At 35.9% G+C, this 22,340-nt stretch overlaps 1 protein-coding gene across 2 annotated transcripts in view; it reads left to right on the top strand.

Moving 5' to 3' along the window:
- Positions 1–3,063: 3,063 nt before the first annotated feature.
- Positions 3,064–22,340, top strand: part of tafa5b (TAFA chemokine like family member 5b) — a 49,278-nt gene continuing 30,001 nt past the window's right edge. The window contains exon 1 of one of the 2 annotated variants that reach the window (XM_084095702.1): positions 3,064–3,294. In XM_084095702.1, coding sequence (XP_083951828.1) covers positions 3,186–3,294 — 109 coding nt within the window. In that variant the 5' untranslated portion in view covers positions 3,064–3,185. Of the gene's footprint in view, positions 3,295–19,440; positions 20,040–22,340 lie in introns of those variants that run through there. The other variant, XM_084095703.1, reaches the window with a different exon arrangement.

The raw sequence follows: 22,340 nt of genomic DNA, 5'->3' as shown, positions 1-22,340 counted from the left end.
TAACCATTTAAAATGAGTAAAATTTACTTTTTTTTTAAACAAAAATATCGAAATAACAGACAGACGTCAAAGATGAATTAAGAACTCTTTATTTTTTATTGGCAACATTGAAGACACCTGATGTTAACAAGCAGAATCACCGAAGGAGAAAACCGTAAATTGTAAGTCGCCGTTATGGTGATCAGTGTTTTCTTTAGTTGGGCTCTTGGCCTTAAATCATTAACTTTAGATTTTGTTTGGCTGCTGTACCTGAGTTATAACAGCCAGATGAACAACGAGAAAAGGTGATCTGATGGTGTTGGTTGTGTTTTAACAATCATTATTTCACCTGAACTCATATAGAGCCCAATGTCTGAGTTGTGTTTATTTTATTAATTATAGCAAAACTGTCCTTGTACAGCATAATATGTTTAGCCTTTTCAATGAAATCCAAATGACCCAAAAAAAAACAAAAAAAAACAAAAAACTTGTTTTTTATATAGGCACACACAGGCATCAAGATTTAGTGTATGAATCTCAGCAATGGTGACAAACAGATCACCTCTGATCATAAGCTCATTATTTATTCATGCAGCAATGCATGATGGGAGCTATGAAAGAGTTGTGATTGGTGGAACCCAGAATGCACTGCAACATGCTTTATAAATGTCACCATTGTTGAGATTCACAGGCTGATTCTTGATGTCTGTGTGTTTAGAAACTAAATTAAATTAAAAAAAAATTTTTTTTTTTGTATTTTAGATATATTAGATAGTTAATTATAGCAGCTCTGTCCCTGTACAGGATCATATTTTTAACTATATGAGTCCAGAGATTCAGGTCAAATGATTGTGTAATAATGATTGTTAAAACACAACCAACACCATCAGATCACCTTTTCTCATTGTTCATCTGGCTGTTATAACTTAGGTACAGCAGCCAAACACAATCTAAAGTTATTGATTTAAGGTCAAGAGCCCAACTAAAACAAACACTGATCACCATAATGGTGACTTACAATTTACGGTTTTCTCCTTCGGTGATTCTGCTTGTTAACATCAGGTGTCTTCAATGTTGCCAATAAAAAATAAAGAGTTCTTAATTCATCTTTGACGTCTGTCTGTTATTTCAATATTTTTGTTTAAAAAAAAGTAAATTTTACTCATTTTAAATGGTTAACTTTTAATGAATTAATTTGATTAATTATTACTCAATTCTAATTTGTTCAATTTAATTAATAATATTGCTTGTAATCTGTTGCCACAATTTTATTGAGTAAATATAGAGTATTCATTTTTACAGTGCAGCACCACACATTGGATTACCTGCAAAAGCCTGTAACTTACACAATCTTTAGTTCATCTTAAGTAAGAATTTATGTCAATGCCATCAGAATGAAAAGTCCTTGTGTCATTTTTCACAAACAAAATAGTCAAAATGCTTAGTCATGTTGTCAATAAAACACTGTCCTCTGTTAGTATTACCTGATGTAAACTATGGCAACAGTTTGGATGACAGATACTGTATTGAAATGTACAAAGCTGCGCTTCTTCTGTAAGCCATATATCCATTTCAAAAGTACAAATTTACACACTACTATACGTTATTGATTGATTGAGTTATTGATTGAAAGAGACTGGATTCACAGTTACAATTTTAGTGGTCTGACAAAAAAAAAAAACGTTACAATTTTATTGTGATATAGAAATACATTTTTAATACATTTTGAGCAACATGGCATTAGCAACTGATAATGTAGGAAACCGCAGACAATTGTACATAATCAATTGCATGAATGTACCGAAGTAATCACAACTTGTTCAAAAGAATGAGAAACTGCTTTTATGATGTGCACAAGTGACAAGATGATGTGGAGGTTGAACAAGTAGTTTTGAGAATTTCATTTCTGATCTGAGAAATGCACCAAAGCGACTGAGAAAAACTGTAATCTTTTTAAAGACATGAGAATTGTATATATTCTTGAAATAAAACATTGTAGATGAAGGGGAACTTCAAACAAAGAGTCTACAGAAGACTTAGATGGAATATATGGAAATGATGGGCTTTGGGCATTCACAAAATTACGGATCTGAAAATAAAGAAACCGGTCGGTTTGATTACTGTAAGATTGAATTTGGAACACAAATCATTAAAACTAGCAAAAATACCATCAATATAAAGATCACCAATCTGAGCAATGCCCTTATCTTGCCATTGTTTAAATGCAGAGTATAGTTTGGCAGGGAGGAATGCATGATTATTATATTGGGCTGTGAAGCAGAAGTGCTTGTCTTAACTGCAAATGCTGGCTTAGCTGAGTCCATATTTTAAGAGAATGAACAACCGTATTCGATTTATATTGTGCTATTTTAATAGGTAGGCTAGATGTTACTAGGGCTTGTAAAGAGGTTACTGTGCAGGATTTAGATTCTGTTTCATTCAAGTCATTTTAAGTATGTTTTTTTTGTTGCCATTTATTATGGAAATATAACTTTTTTATGTAATATTTTATTTAGTATATCCAGGCAAACAAAATACTGCCACTGCCACTGACCCATGTAAAAAAATATTGTTGGTTTTGGTTTAACTTAAAAAAAGTAAGTTACCTGGTTGCCTTAAAATAAAATTTGAGTTAATACAACGAAGGAGATTGGCTTAATCAACAGAAAGTTGTTGATTTGACTATATATATATATATATATATATATATATATATATATATATATATACATATATATATATATATATACATATATATATATATATACATATATATATATATATATATATATATATATATATATTCACTTCAGTTATCAAGCACTTTTCTGTAGAACGGATGAAACGGCAGCATCGCTTCTCTCCAATTCAGCAGCCCATTTCTTTTTAAAGTTTTACAGTTGCAGTCTATTTTTTACCCCAACTTATCTCTTTTTAAGTTATCTGTCGGTTAGTAGCTCTGCGAGACATGATTTAGCCTATTTTTCTTTAAAGTGTTAGCTTGAATAGTCTCTAACGCATCGCTGATAACAGAGGATCTTCTTTTTGCAGTCTCATTTCAGTGCTTCTCACGGATACGTTCGCGCCGTTTCTCCCTCGTTTGTTTCTTTATGGCAACTTTGAGACGAAAGCTGACGCGTGAATAGCTGCTGGCTATATGAGCCAGATTGGAGGCTAATTTGACTGGAGAATTGAGGCTGACTTTGATGGCTTCGCCCTTTAGGAAGAGGACTAGACGGAGGAATGCGTGGCTGACGATGTCCTCAACTTTCTGGGTTGTGGTGTTGTTGAGCGGTCTGCTGATCCTGTACTGCGGTAAGTAAACTGCTCTCCTGCCTTATGAATCTTTCATTTATTCCCATAACTCGTCGACAATCACGCAATTGTGAGTTCAGAAGCAATAATGAGTTCGTTATGTGATAAGCTCGATATGAAAACAGGATAAATCAAAACGAAGAGTTTTGGTTAGAGCATTTAACCACAAATGCTGTTAAATAGTTTTTACATATAATCCCCCCCCCCCATTTTTTTCCTCCATTTTTTCTCTCTCCATTTTTCCATTTTCTATTTCCCCATTTTTACCATTGACAGACAGACAGATAGACATTTAGACAGATACATACATAGATAGATATAACTATAATTTCCCCTATTTCACCAAATGATATATAGTAGATAGTCAAACAGACAGACAGATATATAGATAGATATATAGATAGATAGGCAGTCAGACAGACAGACAGACAGATAGATAGATAGATAGATAGATAGATAGACAGACAGACAGATATATAGATAGATAGACAGTCAGTCAGTCAGTCAGACAGACAGACAGACAGACAGATAGACAGATCTATCGTTTTAGACAATAATTTCCCGTCACCAATGATGTATAGATAGATAGATAGATAGATAGATAGATAGATAGATAGATAGATAGATAGATAGATAGATCATTTTAGATATTAATTTCCCCTTCTTTACCTATAGATAAATAGATAGTTAGATAGATAGATCTTTCATTTTACACATTAATTTCCCCTCATTTACTAATGATAGATAGATAGATAGATAGATAGACAGTTAGATAGATCTATCATTTTAGATATTAATTTCCCCTCTTTTACCAATGATAGATAGATAGATAGATAGATAGATAGATAGATAGTTTTTACACAGTCATTTCCTCACTTTTACCAACCAACTTTCCTACAGTCTATGCTACTAGAAAGATAGAGAGAGGTGGAGAGAGAGAGAGAGAGAGAGAGAGAGAGAGAGAGAGAGAGAGAGAGAGAGAGAGAGTAAATGTCCATTTAGTTACTACATTTAACTTAATCAAGTTCTTTCCCGCTATATGACTAGATTACTGGTCTGGTGTTTGGGGACTCAGGAGTCAAGCCCCACTGTACTGTGGCTGTCCCACTGCCTGAGTCTTCATTAGCGTCGTGTTGTCCTATCGATTCCATCTATAGCACTGCATTTAGTTAGAGGACACAGCAAAAAACAGACACTTCCTCCCCAGTGGCCTTTCAGCAAATAGGCAAAACCCCTTAATCAGTTTTATTAGGGGATGTAGCATTTCTGGAGCAGACACCCAGAGCCCATTGTAGCTTTCAGAAGGGCTGTATTCTTGTCTGAGTCACCATTGCATATTGACTTGAGTACATTAAAATCTTTAGTTCTTTCTAAGACAGGCCAGCAAATGGAAGTCTTTATTGATTGCTCTGCGGAGACAGCATTCACACAACATTTTAACCTCCGAACAGATTTTGGGACTTCTAATGTGGGGGCCTAAAACAGCCAAATCATTTCAATAAAAGCAACAAGAATCTTTTTCCATGTATTTGAGCTATTATTTATCTTTTAAAAGCTAGAATGCACTAGCACCACACTAGAGTCCATAACTCAGAATAAGCTTGGAGACAGGCCATCTGTTCAGTGCATACAAATAATACACATAAAAGAAAAAACACCTAAAATATGTTTTCTAACCAGCAACTGTAATGCTCAAAACAGTTGAATCAACAATTTCTCTGCATGCCATTGACCTCAAATTATTCATACTGAAAATTTGCAGTATATTGAGTGGTGTGTTGAGTCAGAATACAAAATAATGGGGTTTCAAAAAGTCTTTATTCCAGAGCTGACACATCGTACTCTTTTAATCCGTCTATACTGTTCTCTGGCTTTTGAAAATCAAGTTATGCAATGGCTGTGATGACCAGCAGAGTGCGAGTGGCTCTTGACCTACAGACTCATTATGCAGAGCATCTATAAGCCGCTCATGATCAAGTACTTGCATAAAAAGCAACCATTTATTGTTTGTATTTCTACACATTTACCATGCTGTGCAGGCATATGCTTTATTATGCATGTGATGAGGAATGAAGACTGCTAGCATTCTTTAAACTTCCTTTCAAACAAGCAAGCTTAAAAAAATTGAATTTCTAAGAACAATACCTTCTAAAGTACTTATGAGACATTGGATCCCTCTGACGGCATTCACTGTTCAAAAGCTCTCTTGGAGTCGCTTCTTTAAAGTTTTAAGAGCATGGATGGGATTCATTAAAATGGCTCTTCAAATGCAAAGGGTGGAAAAGACTCTCAAAGTAGTCGAGCAGTTAGAGAGCCATAATACTAACTTTAGATTTCTATTACTTGAGCTTCAGCCCCCAAGTGAAAACTGAGGCAGATCATCCAGGAACTCCTCACACTGCTTTTTTAGAGAGATTTGCAAATATCAGACACGCATAGTTCCCATTTGTATCAAATAAAGTATTTTGAAACAAGCACACGGGCACTGTTGGGGAAGCTATTTTAAATCTAGCTTGCTAAGCTAAAAACCCTAGGTAAGGGCTTTTAGCAATAGGTAACTACATTGAACAATAAGTACTAAAATAAGTACTATAAAACATTTGGTAACTACATTGAAGGTAACTACATTGAAGTTACTTAAGAAGGCAGTGTCTTTTTAAATATATAACAATCTAATGAAACAATTTATCCCAATTAGGGTGAGATTAACTTGGGAAGATAACTTTATACAAAATACAACTAGCTAGAATAAATCCTAATAACTATAATTTTACAACAGTCTGTCCTTAAATTTGATTGGATGAGCGACGTTCCAACTGTGTTTATACTGTATTCAATCCAGCAAGACAGTCAGTCTGTGCATTAGTGATGGGGATATTCAATGATTCCTTTTGCAAGTTATATCCTTGAGACAGTAGGTGGCGACAAGGGACTGTCTTATGAGTGATCAGAATCATCAAATCATTTATGCGATTCGTTCAAAAATACAATTTCATTCAGGAACGAAATCAAATGGTGCATTCATAACATGTCAGAAACATTGTATTTATGAGTGGAAAGCACATGAATATCACCACAAAGTCAAGACTTTAAGTTAAGACAAAGTTAAGACTTTCTTAATTCTTTAAAGATTCTTTAATTCTTAATTCATTAATTCTTTCTTAAGACTTTCATAATTACGAATTTCCCTGGAAGACTTGAATGCACCAAAATGACCATTCATATAAACGAGTCACTGAATCATTCAGTTATTCATTCAAAAACACTTATTCATTCAGGGACAAAACAAGCTACTTTCTTTGACTGAGCCATTGAATAATTTTACTCAACCGATTCATTCAAAAACACTGAACAAAACAAGTGAACAGCTTTATGAATGAGTCACTGAATCATTCAGTCAACTGATTTGTTTAGTCAACTAATTCATTCAGGAATTAAACAAATGAGTCTTAAAATCATTCTCTCAACTGATTCCCAAGGAATGCATGAACTGATAAAATATATATCTCCAATGCAAGTGACTTTGGATAAAAGCATCTGCTAGATGGAAGTTTTAAAAAAAATCTTTTAATTTACATGAACTATCTGAATGAACCGAATCACTCAAAATAATTGAATTCAACTGAATGATCACACTGTAAAAATGTTGCTGCAATAAGTTATAACACCTTTAAATTAGCTGAGATAACTTAAATATCCAACTTAGCTAAACTAAAAAAAAATGTAACTTAATATTAACTCAAAAAATTAAGTTGTGATAAATAATCACACCAATATTTTTTTATAGTGCAGTTTGGACAATTTGATTACTAAATCAGCTTTGTTAGTTGTACAGCATACACAAAGTGACATTAAAAACAGCAATGCAGAGTTTTGACACACTACACATCTACTCACTGCACAAAGTCGCTTGTTACTGCAAAAGCTGACATGTTTTCAAAAAAAATGGTACAAATGCAACTACTGAAAATGTAGCTCTAAGATGCGAACGCTGTACAAGAGGAAAAATGGCATAGTCATAGAAAGAAAGAGTGTGTACTTAAGTTAAACATACACACACATACATATACATTCATACACAAAGAGCAAAGCTAGTCACTTTGAAGATGAGAGAGCACAAAAGTATGCCTTGAGAAAAAATTCAAACTTACATGATTTGACAAAGACGTTTTTTAGTTTGCAAAATACTAATCGCCCAAGGTGCTAGGCAACTCCACTGTGGGGGCAGGGCAAGCCTTTTTTTCCTCTAAAGGAAGCACTTTTTGGAAAAAAACAAAACAAAACAAAACAAATAAATAATAAAACGGGGAAACGGAGAAAAGAAGCAAAAAGAGACAATCAAACTAAAGTAGATGGGAGTTTTTTTTGGTCCAACGATTCGTAGCCGATGAAATAAACTACTTTGGAAAAATAAACAAGTTTGATAGCAGCGCCAGGAAAGAAATATGAAGTCTGGTGCACGACAACTAAATGAGCTGCTATTTTAATAAAGCCGGCGGATAATGAAGCCGCTCAATTAATGTGGTTTATGGTGTAGTTCTTTTCCGAAGCTTCCGTTCCAATAATGCACTGACATTGAGATACCTTCTACACTTCCACACAAGCCAACAATAGATCAATCAGGCCGTTTGCAAAACCCATTGAGGGTGAGAAAAAGAGCGAGAGAGAGAGAGAGATTGAAAGAGAGAGAGAGAGAGAGAGAGAGAGAGAGAGAGAGAGAGAGAGAGAGAGAGTGTTTTTACAAAAGTGTGTTTACAAGAGCTCATTCAACGGACACAGGGGAAGAGAAACCCTGAAGATATTTATTTAACTGGAGCAGTGTAATTCCAGCTGATACATTCATACATTTTGAAACATGGCTTTGTTAAGCTTCATTGGCTGTCTCAGAAAAAAAAAAAAAAATCTCTCTACTGCTCTATTCCTGAAACCTTGGTTTCTTGCTTCTGCTCTTTTTCTCGGGAGCAATAAATGTTAGATTGTATTGGCACTATATAGTCCCGGCCAAATCCTATTAATATGTGTTATATTAGGTTTTTCATGGCAATATCGAAAAGAATCTCTCTCATTCCCAACGTTCACCCTCCAAAGTTTCAGCGGGCGCGGTTCATCATCCGCACATATAATACTTTCAGACCCAAAGCATTGTTGCAATTTCGGACAGAAGGTCAACGGCGTTTCGCGCCACATGTAGACCGCAGTGAGTACTGTTAGTGACTCTCCTCCCTGCTGTCTGGCAGGCCACTCTATCCTCAGATTCTTGCTCTCCCAGCTTAACTAAATCAAGTTCAATTTGAAAGCAGGAGACGTGCCAGAAATGCCATTGTGTAAGTCTTGAATAATGTAAAGCAGCTGATGCCTTTGCTTGTTGCGGAATCTCTTTGTGGCTCAAATAATTTAAGAAAAGCTTTCAGGAAACGCTCTTGCAGCAGCGTTGGAATGCTTTCTCCGGTCTCTAAAAACAAATTGTCATATGCAAAGTGCCTGGCTGCCACCAAGGTCATTTTGTTCATTTATTCATCTTTTTTTTTAGCCCCCCTCCTTTGCAAGTATTTGTCGGTATTGATTGCAGATGCTACCTGCTTGTTTATAATCGGCCTTAACTTCAGGTCAAGAGCTGAAACAGTATCATTACCCTGCATTTCGTATCCACTATATGACGAGCTTCATTTTTCATAAGCTCAACGAACGCTGCCAGAAGTAAACAAGAAAAATCACTTTGTTCTGTAGGTTCCTGAGATGTTCCTTCATAATCCCTGACATGCATTTCATTAATTCACAAAACTGAATGGAACAGAATGCAGAGGTCTCGAGATTTGTCTGAATCTGTTATAAACCGGACACAGTGTCATAAACTCTGGGAATGGGATAATTGAGACGTCTGTTTATAGGTTAATGACAAATAAAATAACGGATATTTCAAAAATCTAGATTAGAACACAAAATCTTAGAAACATACCCTTTGTATTCCTGTTTGTTTCATATGGTTTTGAAAAAGGACCGTTTTCAAGAAAAGTTTCAATTTAGCGTCATGTGGTGTAATCATCAAAAACAATTTACACATATTCATAATTATTCAAAAATAAATTAATTATTTTTAAGGTAAAAAAAATAAAATAAAAAAAAAATATATATATATATATATATATATATTCCTAGCATTTCCTGTCCTCTCTATGCCATCATTTCCTGTCATTTCCTGTCCTCTCTATGCCATAATTTCCTATAATTTCCAGTCCTCTCTATGCCATCATTTCCTGTCATTTCCTGACCTCTCTATGCCATTATTTCCTGTCATTTCCTGTCCTCTCTATGCCATTATTTCCTAGCATTTCCTGTCCTCTCTATGCCATCATTTCCTATAATTTCCAGTCCTCTCTATGCCATCATTTCCTGTCATTTCCTGTCCTCTCTATGCCATCATTTCCTGTCATTTCCTGTCCTCTCTATGCCATCATTTCCTAGCATTTCCTGTCCTCTCTATGCCATCATTTCCTATAATTTCCAGTCCTCTCTATGCCATCATTTCCTGTCATTTCCTGTCCTCTCTATGCCATCATTTCCTAGCATTTCCTGTCCTCTCTATGCCATCATTTCCTAGCATTTCCTGTCCTCTCTATGCCATCATTTCCTAGCATTTCATGTAATTTCTGACAACATTGTCTATCATTTCCCGTCCTCTCTATGCCATCATTTCCTATCATTTCCATTCCTCTCTGTGCCATCATTTCCTGTCATTTCCTGTCCTCTCTATGCCATCATTTCCTATAATTTCCAGTCCTCTCTATGCCATCATTTCCTAGCATTTCCTGTCCTCTCTATGCCATCATTGTCTATCATTTCATGTAATTTCTGACTACATTGTCTATCATTTCCTGTCCTCTCTATGCCATCATTTCCTGTCATTTCCCGTCCTCTCTATGCCATCATTTTCTGTCATTTCCTGTCCTCTCTATGCCATAATTTCCTATAATTTCCAGTCCTCTCTATAGCCGCGTTTCCACCAAAATTACCCGGAACAATTTGTCCCAGGAACTTTTTTCCCAGGAACTTTTTTTGCCCCAGACCGGTTGCTTTCTGCGTTTACACCGCGGTCTAAAGTACCGGGAAGGTAAACTGCGCGCAACTGCTCCTCCCAGTCTGCGACGGACAGTAATCAGTTTTGAGCGCCACATTTATAATAAATATGGAGGAGATTCAAACTGTGCTGCAGTTATGTATTGGTTTACTAACGAGGTAATTAACAAAACAAAATAAACGAGCACTGATACTAAAGCGTGTTCAGAAAGCTCGTATGCGTATAAAATTAGACAACGTAGGCTATGTTATCAGTTATTGTGAGATGCCTGGGACGAACGCGCAAAAATTCCCTCTTTCGCAAATACGCTTAAAAAAAGCCTGAACCCAGTCTATCAATCATAAATAGTGACAGTCTTGTAAATAGTTGTTTGTTACTAACCTCAAAGCGCTATTTCAGTCCTGTTAGTAAATTTATAACATGGTTTGGAGTGCCTTGCAATAGATGACAATGTGTAAACATAATGACTTAATAATAAAAGCTGTGGCAGAAAAGAGACGAGCACTGATAAAGCGTGTTCAGTAAGCTCGTAATGCTAACGTTAGATATAAAATTTGTATGTTATCAGCTATTGCGGACATTGACTGTGAGATGGCTGGGACGAACACGCAGAAAGTTTCCTCTTCCACAAAATAAAGCCTGAAACTCGTCGCCAGTCCACCAGTTTTTTTTATTAAATTCCATATTTGCAGACAGACAACTCTTACTGCATGAAGCCACGACACGAACCGCAATAGATTTTTTAAAAAGGGAGGTTAAAAATAAATAAAATGCTGCGTGGAGTCATCCAACCAAAATGCGGCGTAAACACAACCAATCAGCTTGTGCAGCGCACAAGTCCCACCCCTGAAAGTTCCTGAACTTTGAAAAAGTACTACCTCGTGAGCAGGGACTATCGGAGGGGGAAATATTTACCCGGAACTTCATTTAGACCCTGGTTCCTGCGGCTTATGCCATCATTTCCTAGCATTTCCTGTCCTCTCTATGCCATCATTGTCTATCATTTCATGTAATTTCTGACAACATTGTCTATCATTTCCTGTCCTCTCTATGCCATAATTGCCTATAATTTCCAGTCCTCTCTATGCCATCATTTCCTAGCATTTCCTGTCCTCTCTATGCCATAATTTCCTAGCATTTCCTGTCCACTCTATGCCATCATTTCCTAGCATTTCCTGTCCTCTCTATGCCATCATTTCCTGTCATTTCCTGTCCACTCTATGCCATCATTTCCTATAATTTCCAGTCCTCTCTATGCCATCATTTCCTAGCATTTCATGTAATTTCTGACAACATTGTCTATCATTTTCTGTCCTCTCTATGCCATCATTGTCTATCATTTCATGTAATTTCTGACAACATTGTCTATCATTTCCTGTCCTCTCTATGCCATAATTGCCTATAATTTCCATTCCTCTCTATGCCATCATTTCCTAGCATTTCCTGTCCTCTCTATGCCATCATTTCCTAGCATTTCCTGTCCTCTCTATGCCATAATTTCCTAGCATTTCCAGTCCTCTCTATGCCATCATTTCCTATAATTTCCAGTCCTCTCTATGCCATCATTTCCTAGCATTTCATGTAATTTCTGACAACATTGTCTATCATTTTCTGTCCTCTCTATGCCATCATTTCCTGTCATTTCAACATCAAGTTTCATAAAAAAGTAACATTTTGAGCAAAAAGCTGAGAAAATCGCATTTTTGTCAAAGACTACATCCAGTAGTCTGCAAAGACTACATACACACATACTTATTTTGAATAAGAAGTATGTTCTATTATAGTATGAATGTAATCTGGACGTACTATCTTCGCCATGTTGCCCTTATCACGTGACCTACCAGCGTCAGTTACGTCGCTTCACTGCCATTCATAAATCCATTGAGTGTTTACATACTCAAACAACAAAATATTCTTGGGGCTCGCTGGCAACTTTGTTTTATTTTTTATAAAACTCTGGCGTGGAAAGAGTTAAAGTTTTTCTGAATAAATTAATATATTCAGACTAAAAATGAGCATCATGTCACTGACCTTTATATAGACCAATAATTAAAAAATGGCATGTCCTGAGAGAAGTATTAAAGGACAGACACACACATACATACACACCTTTTCAGAATTTTTTCTCCATCTACTGAAGGGCAGATGCTTTATGATTTGCCTTGAAAATGTTCTTGTGTGCTTTGCATAGCAACGACGGGAAACTGGTATAAATTCTGCACTGAATATAGAATGAATGTATTCCCATCTGACCTGTGGGCAGTAAAATTCATAAAGTGGCCCATCTTTTACAAGCACATTAACTTTTTTCCTCCTCTCTTTCAATGCGGTGGTAATGCCGCCAACAGTTTGAGAAAATAGAGTTACCCTCAGTGGAATGCCTTCTCGTGATTACATCTCTGGCCTAAACAATATTTTTGTCAAATCTGTATTTCATTTTACTGATCCTTTACAAGATATTAGATTTTAATAAGCAATCTCTTTTTCAGTCTCTTTCAGTCATTGCTCATAGAATCATCTGACTGAAGGGTTTCCTTTAAATCCCTGCATAGTGATAATGTTATGAAATCTGCAGTGTTTCACTGTGCCGAATGATGTAGCACTTTAGAAATGTGGTCACAGAAGTTAAGTGAATTTAGCATTACAACTTGATCATCTACCCCTGCATCATTCACATGAAAGCCTTTTTAAGCTCGGTTGCTTGCCCACACTACACCTTGTCTGAATGATTTATCCAAAACGTTTGTCAAAAACTGCTTACTATCAACATTTACGCCGCTGTGGACTGCACATTTGAATCTGTCAATAATTAATTTCACACATGCTATCCATTTCATAAACACTAGCAACAAGGGTGCATCACTGTCAATGCACAAAATGTTAGTTCAGTCAAATCAATACTGTCCTTAATAATACTGGCCTGCCCTGCATGGAAAACCCTTCAGAACTAGAGAAAGATCTGCTTTTCCATCCTCATGCACTTTTTGACCCCCCCCCCATCTTTTAAACAGACCAAGCCACTGCTGTTTCACTCAGTAAATATTGACTTTATGGAGTAATTTCTGTCATGTAGGAGGTTACCTTTTGAGCAGACTTTTAGAAATAGGAAAATAGAGTAGGATTGATAGTTTGCATGAGGGTGTCAACTTGAAGTTAATTGTGATAATTGTTTCAGAAATTAGTGCAAAACGCTCTGAAACATGGCTCTAATGGCAACAATTATTCAAACAGTATTGAACACATTTAAAATGTTCAATTAATCCTTAAATCACAAGTCTTAAAGTCGGCATCAAACAGAAGTTACGATTTCTTTGCATTGCGATGTATACGAGGAAGAAGAAAAATGTGGGGTGGGACTTGATTTTGTCCATTGGGAATTGATTGGATGGTTGTGGTTTGCTATTGGTCGATCTCAAGTGAGTGACAGGTTGTCCCGCCCTCATGCCAATAAACACGCCATCAGAGGAGAGAAGAGATGTCGTTGCAAGAGGGAGGGAAGTTGTTTTGATTAAAGATTATGAGGGCACATGAATTTGAAATGTGCACGGAATAATCATTTATAATAAATACAGGAATATTTTTAAAAAAGGATTGACAATTTTAATGGTGAACTTAATTTAACACCATCACACCATGAATAGTTAAATATTATCGCAATAAAATTTCAATGTAATATGTTTCAACCGTACAAATTGAGTTTAATATTTTAAGCCATACATGTATATGATAGAGGAATGAAATGTAGTGCACTGCAGGACTCTACAGCTTTACACTGGCCTGTCAGACCATTTCTCACTTTTCCTCTTTTTGAAACACAATGTGAAGACCGGCCCAAATTAGTCTGTGTAGATTGATTACAAAAGTCTTTGCGGGCAGGCGAGAGAAGAAGAGCCCTTCCTTCTTATCACTCAGCGTATCTGGACTTGTCACAGTTTCCCACCTCTCTTTGATTGGGATCTCTACTATCAGCTTTTCTTTTTCAGACTGTCTGGGAGTAAAACTCTGAGGCTTAATCCAATCTGATTACCTCTGACAGCAGAAACGCATCACTCATCGCTCATATCAAAAGATACAGTTACAGTTTCACAATGTAGTTTTAAATATATATGGTTCCACATTAGCTAAACAAGAGTCAGAGATTTAAATGCCATATGGATCAACGTATCTTGAAACTGGGGGATAAACATTGCTAAAATGCAGCAGATTTACTGGAATGTATATTGTGAAGGCGGATGTCACATTTAATGGGATTCATCCAAATTGGATTGCACAACCCAAACTGTAATAAGGATGCGCTGTGCAGTTTAGACTTTGGTTGGTGGTGGAATTTCCTTAAGTGTACCATTTTCTTCTCCTCTTCAGGTTTCTTGTATTTTATTTGGTTAAAATCTGTCTTGACTAATTATGCTGAATTGAAATGAAGGTTTCACACCGTAGAAGCCGTGATCCTGTGGTTCGAACACCTGTCAGAGCAGAAAGTCTTACATCTGCACATCAGTATTGAAATTAGTTTGATTTTGAGAGATATGAGTCATTTCACCTGCTATTCATTGTCATTCTGATAGGATGCTCTTAAAGGTCTAGTTCATACAGAAATTAAATTCTGTCATTATTTACACACTTTCATGTTGTTCTGCATCCATATGATTGAAGAATATTCTGGCCACTTTAATATAGAGAAAGTGAATGATGATGACTGGAGCTGTCAAGCTTCAAAATGACAAAAGCATCATTAAACTATCATATATTCAAGTTCTATCCCAGCTAACAATAATACAGTATGTTCTAAGAACGGCTAGCTAACGTTCCAATTAAGTTATGAAAACTTCTTATTTCTGAATGGTAAAAATATCCATTTTTTCTTAACATTTAGGGAACATTCTTTTTGATAATTTTGCAACCATTATTGATATAATGTTTTTTTTCCAATGATTAGACATGAATCTCATTCATGTTTCATTAACCAATTGTTCTTTTAATTCATATTCTTTCATATAATCAGCTGATTCAGTTCACAAATCCAGTTTGGAAGCTCTTCAGCGCATTCAAAAGTATCTTTTTAAAATGCTTTACCCAATTCACTCTCATGGCATTTTGTAACTATTTTACATGTTCTTGAATTGGCATGTAGTTTCGATGAATTTGAACAATCTCAATTACAGGTTTTCGTACGATCTGCTTACGCCCCACTGAGGGTTCGATTTTAAACCTTCACGCTTTTTCATAAAATCTTTATTAATGAAATCATACAAATTCGCTGAATTCTATGTTTTCTTATGAGATCTGGATGGCTTTTTCCAAAATGCACTTTTGTTAAAAATTGAAGAGTTTGTTCATGACATGCAAAAATGTCACATTAGAGACCGAGCATCATTGTACTACATAACTTAAAGGTCCCGTTCTTCGTGATCCCATGTTTCAAACTTTATTTAGTGTGTAATGTTGTTGTTAGAGTATAAATAATATCTGTAATATTATAAAGCTCAAAGTTCAATGCCAAGCGAGATATTTTATTTAACAGAAGTTGCCTACATCGAACGGCCCGTTTGGACTACATCCCTCTACTTCCTTCTTTAATGACGTCAGTAGAACAGTTTTTTGACTAACCTCCGCCCACAGGAATGCTCCCTCAACTCTACCGAAATTCGTGTATGTACTTGCGCACTTCTTATAACTTACTGTGTTTACTCAGCTCTTACGGTGATTTTCTGAAGTAAAACTGACGCTTCATCTTTTGTGTGATGTACAATAAACTTTATTAAACTCATCAGTATGTTTGATCATCATTTGGACCTGGTCCGAAACAGCAGACTTGTAGGCTATTAATAAATAATGGATACATACAAGCAGATGACAAATACGTTATAATAACCGTAATTAAACTACTAAACTATACCTGTTCCATCTCTATACAGCACTCTGACTCTGTAGGCATTATTGTCCGACTCGAAATGAACACCGTGACTGAGAGTTTCTGATATTATCATCATTCTGTGAGATGAAATTGTCCTGAGAGACTGAGCGTGAGCTCATGAAGCTCCGCCCCCTGGGTCGTCCAGCAGCAGCTTATTTGCATTTAAAGGGCACACACTAAAACAGCACGTTTTTCTGAGCCCCAAAAAATGACAATTTAAACATGCTGTAAAAAATGATCTGTTGGGTATTTTGAGCTGAAACTTCACATACACACTCTGGGGACATCAGAGACTTATTTTACAGCTTGTGAAAAGGGGCATAATACGGGACCTTTAAAGTAATTTGGAAGAATGGAAACTGCTTTTGTCCATACAATGAAACTCAATGGGGTCCAAAACAACTCCACTGGTCCCCATTGACTTTCATTGTGTGGACAAAAAAAAAAATTTTTTTTCAAGATATCTTCCTTTTTTCTTACACAGAATAAAGAAAGCTATACAGGTTTGGAACGACATAAGGGTAAATGATGACCGGATTTTTGGCTCAACTATCTCTTTAAATGAGAAGTATTTTGCAGATCACTCTATCACTTTTACAGAATCATTGCTTTGCTCACTTGATGTGTGTCCTCTAGACTTTCATTCAGGTAGCAGGTTCCCAGGGTCAGTGAAGACGGTGGCCCTGTGACTAATCCTGACAATGACAAAGATATTGATTATAACAAGACACACCATGTCAGGCGTATTGTGAAGTGGAAAGTGCACTTTAGGGACATTCTGCAGTCAAGCGGTGGTCTGCGCTTTGCTCCCCCAGAGTGTTGCAGTGATAACGCTGACAGGAATGCTGCATAACATTACGGTGCAGGTGAGAGCGCCCTTGGCTCTCAGACAAGAAGATTGTGTAAGTCAAGATGCATTAATATGTTTTTATGTTTCCCCTCTTTATTTTTACCCCGCCTCCAATGCACATTAGCACGTGCTGTTCTTAAAATACCCTGAATTTCATTCAGACTATTTTTATACAGTTTGGATCTCAAGTTCAACTGATTCACTGATCCGGTTAACAGCTCACTGCAGGGGAAGAATGTCATTGAATACGGACTTAAATTTCTGTCTCTTCACATAAATCTATCACATGACACTTTTATTATACTGCTTTTTGTCATTATGGAGCTTGACAGAGTTTTCATATGCAGGGATGCTTCTAATGCTCTCATTAGCATGAGATAAATGTTTAGTAGCCCAAGTAATCTTTATCATTTCAAATCTAAAGTTTGGTGCTGATGTTCTTATAGCTATCTGTTTAAGTTCTCTGAACAAATTGATGCCAAATCCAAGAAAAGGATTTAGATAAAAAGGGCAAACAGTGGCTTGTCCCTGCATTGATCTGAGAGATTAAGTCCATGAATTGAAATTGTTTTGTTTTTTTAATGGAATTTCAACAATTCACACTGTTTATTTTCACCATAATAGCTGCTAAATACTTGATGAAAACAGTTCAGAATAAAATATTCATACTTGGGTAGTCGTCATTCGCAGATTTTATAGCTGGAATTAGCTTGGTGTGATTTTTTTATCCACCAAAAATAGCAAACAAAATAGGGTACTGAGTCTGGCTGATATTGTTTATATATCACACCAATATTGCTTTCCGGTGTCTCCTCTGAGACGTTGCAATTACTATGGAAAACAAATGTAAAAAGTAAATAAATGAAAGCTGGCTTAATAAATTGGAACCAGGTCTATTGTCCCACCACATTTTTTTCATACAGCACCGCTAACAAACACTGCAGCGTCAAATATAGATATTCCCCTTAGACGAGATGGAAATTGAGAGATAGAGCGGGAGAAAATGCTAGATCTGTAGGAGATATATTGGCAACACAGGAGGAACATGTTATTATAGGGCAGGATATTTCAGTAGCAGCTTGACTTTGCAGTGCTGCGGTATTCTGAACATATTTAATTGGGTCCCTGCTGATTGATTGCCATTCTTCCTCTGAAGCCGGAGTACGTGAAAACAATATGAGAATATGATGGGATGTCATGTGTGGACAGCTGTACTTGGGGGTAATATGAAAAGTGACATTTACAGCAGAGAATTTAAATCTGAATATATGCATTAAAATAGATCATTATTAATTATATCATCTAGAGACAAAGAAAAGAGCTATTCATCACTGGATGAAGAAGCATTTTTAGGGAAGATTAAGGAAATAACTGAAACTAATAAACCATGAGAAAGCAAGTCTCCCTCCTGAAATGCATATGCATGCATTCAATTTGAACGTTAATTTAGATTGTGTGTGTACCGAACCTCATGTTGATCCAGGGGGATTACTGTCACTGTTATAAATAGCCTGTACTGTAAATGGCTTCGGGTAAAAGCATCTCCTAAATGACAGCTTGATATTTACATATAAATCTGAACATCAGCATGATATTTAACATTTCCTAAGATGGATATCAGATGGGAAATGAAAGAAACTAATTTTGACCTGTATATGTAAATTATGAAGTAGCCTACATGCAAGTCATGTAAATTAAAACATTTTAATACAATTTTTTACTGTAAAAATGTATTAGAAAAAAATATTAGCTATACAATTTATGGATATATATACACACACACACATATATGTAGGCCACACACACACACACACACATATATATATGGTCCTGGTGTGTTAATGTTTGTGTGATTATCTTACAGAAACTGTGAAGTTAGAAAATAAAATATGCAGTCACCAAAATGCTTGTAATATCATCACTTTATTTATACAGTAAAGTTATGGCAACCACAATAGAAAGTAAATCAAATAAACTATTAAAACTATTAAAATAAACTATTTCATAGTGTATTAATATTAATGGAAACTCTCCTTTTTAAACAGCATAATAAAAGTGACTTTTTGATTGAAGATTAAACACGCTTTAACTTATGTATTCATGTCAGGTGAAAATAAAAAATGAGAAAGAATATAGCAAAAAGTACAAACTGTAGCCTACTTATGCAGTTTAGAATATAACTGGTGGCCTGTAGCCAGGTATGTCTTTCTCGATCTCATAAGTGGAATCGCCCGGAGATTGACAGATTTAACATTGATGACGTCGATTTTCAACCAAGATGAAACTCGCGTGCAGACCCGCAGCCTCAGTTAAATAGGAGACGCTCAGACGGGGATCACCGCGCGCTTTCTTGGGATGCACGCGCGTCCGCACAATTTCTGCTGGGAAGTCAACAGAACAATGCAGTAGTCTAGAGACCTCTCGCGTGATGCTGGACATATTGAGGTCTTTTCCTGGACTTTAACGGAATTCCGTGGGCGAAAGTTGTTTATATTTAGTTCGAGGCTCGTGCGTGGATGTGTGAAGACATGCGGCGAATTGCCTGTTAAATATTTCGGGACGAGAATTGAGAGAGAGACTATGCTGCGGTTAATGGGACACGAAGTGACAGATGCCGCGTTGAAACTCGTATTGAACTTTAATCTCTCCGAATAGAAACCTGTCGCGCGAGCAGTTCCACACGTACCAGCATAGGCTTTTCCGCATGGAAAGTGTCCTTACCGATCAGCCTGTTCTTCCTGAGAATAAGGGAATGTTTAATGCGTGTTGAGTTGGGATGGATGTGCTGTTGTGAACGCGTCATATCTTCAGAAAGATGCAGCATCTTCGTGTGGCGTGGGCGCTCGCGGGAGCGGCGCTGGGCTTTTTTCTGCTCTTCTGGATTCAAGCGCATTTCTTCGGCGAAGGTAAGCCGTACTCTAACGGTCAACTTGGCAGAATTAACTGAATGCTGAAAAAAAGTGCTAATTTTACGATAAATGATTAGGCTCATAAGAAAAACATGCAGTTGTGGTTGCCAGAACTTTACCGTAAATATATAGATAGTGATGATGTAAACATTTTGATGACTTTTGGGTTGCCTATTACGCGTTATTTATTTATTTTTCATAACTGTAGCCCATATACGTCATTAAATCATACAATATTAATACCAACCTATTTGAGTATTAAAAAATTTTACTGTGAAATGTAGCCTACTACTGATATTTGTACAGGTGGAACAATGGAAGGCCATGATGAAACGTCAATGAAAATTGGCCTCTACAGCAACTATAATAATATAAAGAAGACAGACCAGTGAGACCACAGTTACTTACAAACATCAAACATCATCAGACACTAAAATAATACAGTAAACTTAACATAAAATGCAACAAAAAACTTAAACGTACATTTGTGTTTAGGGAATTGTGGGATGGGAATGAAGGATGATAAGGTGGTTTCTAAGATTTACTTACAAAAATATAATTTCAGCAATATCTTACCGTAAAAGTATACGTACTGCCTTGTTAAATATACAATTCAGAATTTTTACTTTTCAAAAGCATTTTGTTTAAAAAAAAAATATTTTTCAGTTACACAAACTGAACCATCAGACAATAATGCAGTAAACTTGAACTAAATAACATAAAATACAACATAAAAACATAAACGTATGGGATGGTAATGCCTCTTTCTCCACAAATTCTAAAGGAGTTTCTAAGATTTACTTAAAAAATATAATTTAGGCAATATCTTACCATAAAAGTATACACACTGCCTTGTTGAATATGCAAAATGAGAAATTGTTAATGTTTTAACAGGTGTTCTTTTTCTCTTAAATGTAATATTTTTAGAGTGCCATATAACATATCAGGGTTGCACTTGCACGGTATACCTGTACCACGGTAGTATCGCGATACCAAAGCTTCAAAATACTGGCGATAAACAGTAGTACGTAAGTAATGTTGTATTTGCGGCAGTACAACTATTCGAAACGTTCATTTGAACACTTAATGGCTGCAAAAACATTACAATAGAGTCTTTTTGAGTGCCATTGCCTTTCTGCTGTCCCCTGTGCAGTAAATGCTGTGTAGAATTTGCACCTTATTGAGTGTAATCCTTCAAAAGTGCGTCTGATTGCAGCTCATTTTGCAATGAAACGTTATACGTCATTGATTGCCCTGTGGTTTATCAGATGAAAGGGTATGAAAAGATTTTTTAAATTAGAAGCTCAAACATCTCTATTCAACATCATAAGATCTTTATATAAGAATTTATTCTCTCAATTCGTGCTCTTTTGACCACTTCTGTAACAGGTGGTTTGTTTCTAGAATCATGATGAATGGAATTCAATTCATCAACAGCATTCGCACTCATTTCTTATCAATCATTTCAAACGTAATTAAAATATGACTTGCTTTATAGCTCATTTAGGCTATAACATGATAGTCTAAACATAGTTTAGCAATATGCCACGAGCAAGAGTGCTGTTTTTCCGATTATCAGCACAATTGCAGATGTGACTGATTTTATACAACAGTTCAATAAACAAAAAGTTATTAAATGACAGTTTAGACAATATTTTTTTTTCCTATGAAAATAGTTATTCTAAACAAAGCAGAACGGTTGTACTTCTCTAAGAAACACACAGCGGGTGTTTAGTTTCTGAATGAATTCGTGTTTTTGAATGATTCAGGCGTGTCAATGATTCAATGAGTTGTTCATAAAGACAGTCACTTGCTTAGTTCCTGAATGAATGTCAGCCGTTTTGAACGAATTGTTTGAATGAATGATTCAGTGACTCAGTCATTAAGACTTGCTGCCACCTATACTGGCGGTTTTAGTTTCCCATTTAAAAGAAGGCCCACTATTTGATGTTTTTAAACATTTCATATTTCTAGATTCTATTTCAAAATATTAATCTCATAAAATTATTGTTAATTAATAATCTCAATTGTAATTACAGTGCTAAGATAGATTTTGTTTACACTAATTTCATTTGATAAGTAACAAAGCCAGTTAATTCTCATTAAGAAAGAATTCACATGGAAATCGAACCTATTAGTTTTCATTTACATCTATGTATTTATGAGAATTTGGTCCATTTTGTAGATTTGAATCATGAATTAACTACACAATACATGGTATTGTGATATTACTTGGTATTGGTTGATATGTTTATGCTATCGTGACAACCCTATAACACATAATTGCTTATATCAATA

Source organism: Abramis brama (assembly GCF_963993115.1).
Source record: "Abramis brama genome assembly, chromosome: 20".
NCBI lineage: Eukaryota > Metazoa > Chordata > Actinopteri > Cypriniformes > Leuciscidae > Abramis > Abramis brama.
This window is presented reverse-complemented; position numbering and strand designations above follow the sequence as displayed.